The sequence below is a fragment of the Aptenodytes forsteri genome, unplaced genomic scaffold, assembly GCF_000699145.1.
Source record: "Aptenodytes forsteri isolate BGI_AS27 unplaced genomic scaffold, ASM69914v1 Scaffold25, whole genome shotgun sequence".
Taxonomy (NCBI): Eukaryota; Metazoa; Chordata; class Aves; order Sphenisciformes; family Spheniscidae; genus Aptenodytes; species Aptenodytes forsteri.
Window position 1 is genome coordinate 35371 of NW_008796180.1, and position 3762 is coordinate 39132.

The 3762-nt window shown below is 60.4% G+C and overlaps 1 protein-coding gene across 1 annotated transcript in view; it reads left to right on the forward strand.

Moving 5' to 3' along the window:
* SP2 (Sp2 transcription factor) overlaps positions 1-3762 on the forward strand; it is a 9470-nt gene that overhangs the window by 1440 nt on the left and 4268 nt on the right. The window contains exons 2-4 of the mRNA XM_019474244.1: positions 702-777; positions 1402-2382; positions 2964-3264. Of these exons, the coding sequence (XP_019329789.1) occupies positions 715-777; positions 1402-2382; positions 2964-3264 (1345 nt within the window). The 5' untranslated portion in view covers positions 702-714. The remainder of the gene's footprint in view (positions 1-701; positions 778-1401; positions 2383-2963; positions 3265-3762) is intronic.

Sequence of the window (3762 nt, forward strand, 5' to 3'; positions counted from 1 at the left end):
GCCTCCTGCTGCGGCCCTCTCCTCCCCGCTCGCCGGCGGCTTTTCTCAGCCTCCTGAGGTTCCGCTGCCAGCCAGCGCCAGCCGCTTTTTTTTTTATTCCCCAAAGCGACCTTTTAATTACGTAACGACTTACAAACACTCAGCACGGACAACATAACCAAAATAATTGAAACAATGTTTTTCCAGCTTTGAAAAACACGATTCTATACCAAAACTCCGTCCTTTGAGGTTCCCAAAGTTAGAAAAACAAGCGGCGGGGAGGCGGCGTGAGCTGGGAACCGGGAGGCCGTCGGCTAGCTGGGCACGCCTGCCTTCCGCTTTGAAGCGGGGGGCTCCGCAGGGCAGCGCTGGTCTCTCAGCCCGGTGGGGGGGCCGTGGCTTCAGGTCAGGGCTGTGCTGGGGCGCAGGCAGATGGGTGAGGGCTGCAGCCGGTTGTCCGCTGTAATTGGCGTTTCCCTTTGGTGGCGAGCAGAGGGCAAAGGAAAGTGCGGGGAGAGGATGATGAGATTTCTCTAGCCCCTTTGTAACACTCCCCCCCCACACTGAAGGCATGTGGGTGAGGTGTGACGTCTTGGGCGATGCAGGGAGACGCCGGGAGAGCCCCTTGGGCATCGGGGCCTTGGGCTGGGTGCACCGAGGAGCTGTGGTCTCGGCTCTTGCTGCTGGTCTTACTCCTCCGTGTCTCTGCTTCCTCCTTGCAGATCAAGAGACAGCATGGCTGCGACTGCTGCCGTCAGCCCCAGTGAATACCTGCAGCCGGCCGCCTCCACTGCCCAGGTGAGTACGGGGGCATCGGCGGGCTCCCGGCTCCCCGCTGGGGCGGAGGGACGTGTCCTGGGGTGCAGGACAGCAGACGCTGCATCGTTTGGCCCCTCCTGCCTCCGCCGTAGCCAGCGTTGCCGCGTCAGGAAGAGGGCTGGTTGCAGGACAGGCTGGGGAGCCACGCTCTGGACTTGTTCCCAGCCCCGACGCCGACTCTTCCAGAGTCTCGTTTCTCCTCCCTGCGCTGTGTTTTCCTTAAGGACCTCTTGGGTTGTGTTAGCAGCTGATATCACAAGGTGGTCTTCGACTTAAAACTGCATGAAACAGCCCAGGGTGTGTGTAATGGGTGTAAATACCAGCAGACTTGCAGGGTATTTGCAGCTTTATAGAGCTTATAAGAACGTAGGCACATGATTAAAAGGCAGTCGCCATCCTGATGGCTAAAAGTAGAGTGAGTAGGGTGAGCTCAAGGCACACGTGATATGGGTAATTAAGCAGTTCCCTTAATAAGGGGTGTCTCATTGACATGGACTGGATTGCTTTTGATAGCGCGTACCCTTTCCTTCGCCGACTCGCTCTCCAGATGTTTGGCGCAAGCCCCTGTCTCTAACCTAATCTGTCTCCTTCCTGGCTCCCCAGGACTCCCAGCCGTCTCCTCTTGCCCTCCTCGCAGCGACATGTAGCAAGATCGGTCCCCCCGCAGTGGAAGCCGCCGTGACTCCTCCTGCCCCTCCTCAGCCAACGCCTCGCAAACTCGTCCCCATCAAACCTGCTCCGCTCCCTCTGGGCTCCGGTAAGAACAGCTTTGGGATTCTGTCGTCGAAAGGGAACCTCTTCCAGATCCAGGGCTCTCAGGTCGGCACCTCCTACCCCGGGGGGCAGCTGGTTTTTGCCATTCAGAACCCAACCGTCATCAACAAGGGCACCCGCTCGTCCGCCAACATCCAGTACCAGGCGGTGCCCCAGATCCAGGCTGCGGGGGGACAGACCATCCAGGTCCAGCCCAACCTCACCAACCAGATCCAGATTATTCCCGGCACCAATCAAGCGATCCTCACCCCTTCCTCTTCCTCTCACAAGCCCGTGCCCATCAAACCGGCTCCGGCGCAGAAGGGTGGAGCTTCGCCGGCGCAGGGCACGAGCAACGTGGTCAAGTTGGCCGGCGGCAGCAACGTGACTCTTACCCTGCCCGTGAACAACCTGGTGAACACGGCTGAGCCGGGCGCGCAGGCTCAGATCCTTGCGGAGAGCCCCTCGAAGCCCAGCAAAAAGACTCGAAAGAAAGCCATGTCGCCCGCCCAGCCCGCCGCCGTGGCCGTGGCCGAGCAGGTGGAGACGGTGTTAATAGAGACCACGGCGGAGAACATCATCCAGGCGGGCAACAACCTGCTCATCGTGCAGAGCCCGGGCTCCGGCCAGCCGGCCGTGGTGCAGCAGGTACAGGTGGTGCAGCCCAAGCAGGAGTCGCAGGTGGTGCAGATCCCGCAGCAGGCCCTGCGCGTGGTCCAGGCTGCCTCCGCCACGCTCCCCACCGTCCCCCAAAAATCCTCCCAGAACTTCCAGATCCAGACGACGGAACCCACTCCTACCCAGGTACCAGCTCCTGTGTCCTCCTGCAAGGTACCTCTGCCCTGCTTCTCCTCTGAGCCCTTACCCAGGCTTTAAAAAGCTGAAGGGTTTTGTGAGCCGCCAAACATCCTCAACTTGGCATCCAGTTTAGGCATCGCTTGCCTGGATTCTCTGATGTCTAGGAAGGGTTGGGAGCACAGCTGTTCCCTCCGCAGGGCTTTATTAAGCCTCTCTTGCCGGCCACCTGCTTTTACAGGACCTGTAGGAGCACAGTGTCCTTGCAACCTCTGCTGTGCCACCAGCTCGGGTTGGGATGAGCCAGCCTGCTCAGAAGCTTTTGGGAGACGGAGGGAGGTGGGGGAGTGGGGCTCACAGCCCGTAGGACTGTGTCTTTAGCGTTGCCTTTGGAAACCAGGCTGCAAAGCCAAAGCAGCCCTTTGCTGCCGTGCAAGGCCAGGACCTTCTTCGGGAGGCCCACAAAGGGTCTTCAGGTGCTCGGGCAACTTCTTCTGCTCTTTGGCTCATCACAGGCCCAGGTTCCTGGGTTGTGTGGGGAGGGTGACCGTCGTGGTGGAGGAGGGTCTACCCGGTGACCAGTGGCTGGTCTCATTCCTCTTCTCTCCTGCCGTCAGGTCTACTTCAAAACGCCGTCGGGTGAGCTGCAGACAGTGCTGCTCCAGGAAGCCCCAGCCATGACGGTGGCTTCGTCTGGGACCTCTTGCAGCAGCCCCGTGTCCCGCAGCTCCGGCACGGGGGGCAGCGGCAAGAAACCAGCCACACGCAAGGAACGCACTCTGCCAAAGATCGCCCCCGCCGGAGGCATCATCAGCTTGAATGCAGCTCAGCTGGCGGCCGCGGCGCAGGCCATGCAGACCATCAACATCAACGGCGTCCAAGTCCAGGGCGTGCCTGTCACCATCACCAACACCGGAGGTGGGCTGCGCCCTGCTCTGCGACGGGGGTGGGAGGGACAGACAGCAGGACGTAGGCAGCTCCCTGATCCGGAGGACAGAAAGCCCCCGCCCTGCTCGCAGCACTGGGTTGTTGCAGCTTTGTAAACAGATCCCTTGTACCCTGAGGCTGAATGTTGCTGACTGTTAAATGCCGTCAGCTTCTCTAGCTCCCGTCGCTCCAGGAGGCCCCGGGTGTTCCGTAGGGTGTCTCTTTGGTGGTTCCGCTGGGTGTTTCCAAGCCCATCCTGGTAAGCTGTGTCAGGGAGGGTGGTTAGCAGAGACAGCCGCCTGCAGGGTCAGGTTGTACCCTGGGCTGAATGTTGCTGACTGTTAAATGCCGTCAGCTTCTCTAGCTCCCGTCGCTCCAGGAGGCCCCGGGTGTTCCGTAGGGTGTCTCTTTGGTGGTTCCGCTGGGTGTTTCCAAGCCCATCCTGGTAAGCTGTGTCAGGGGGGGTGGTTAGCAGAGACACCCGCCTGC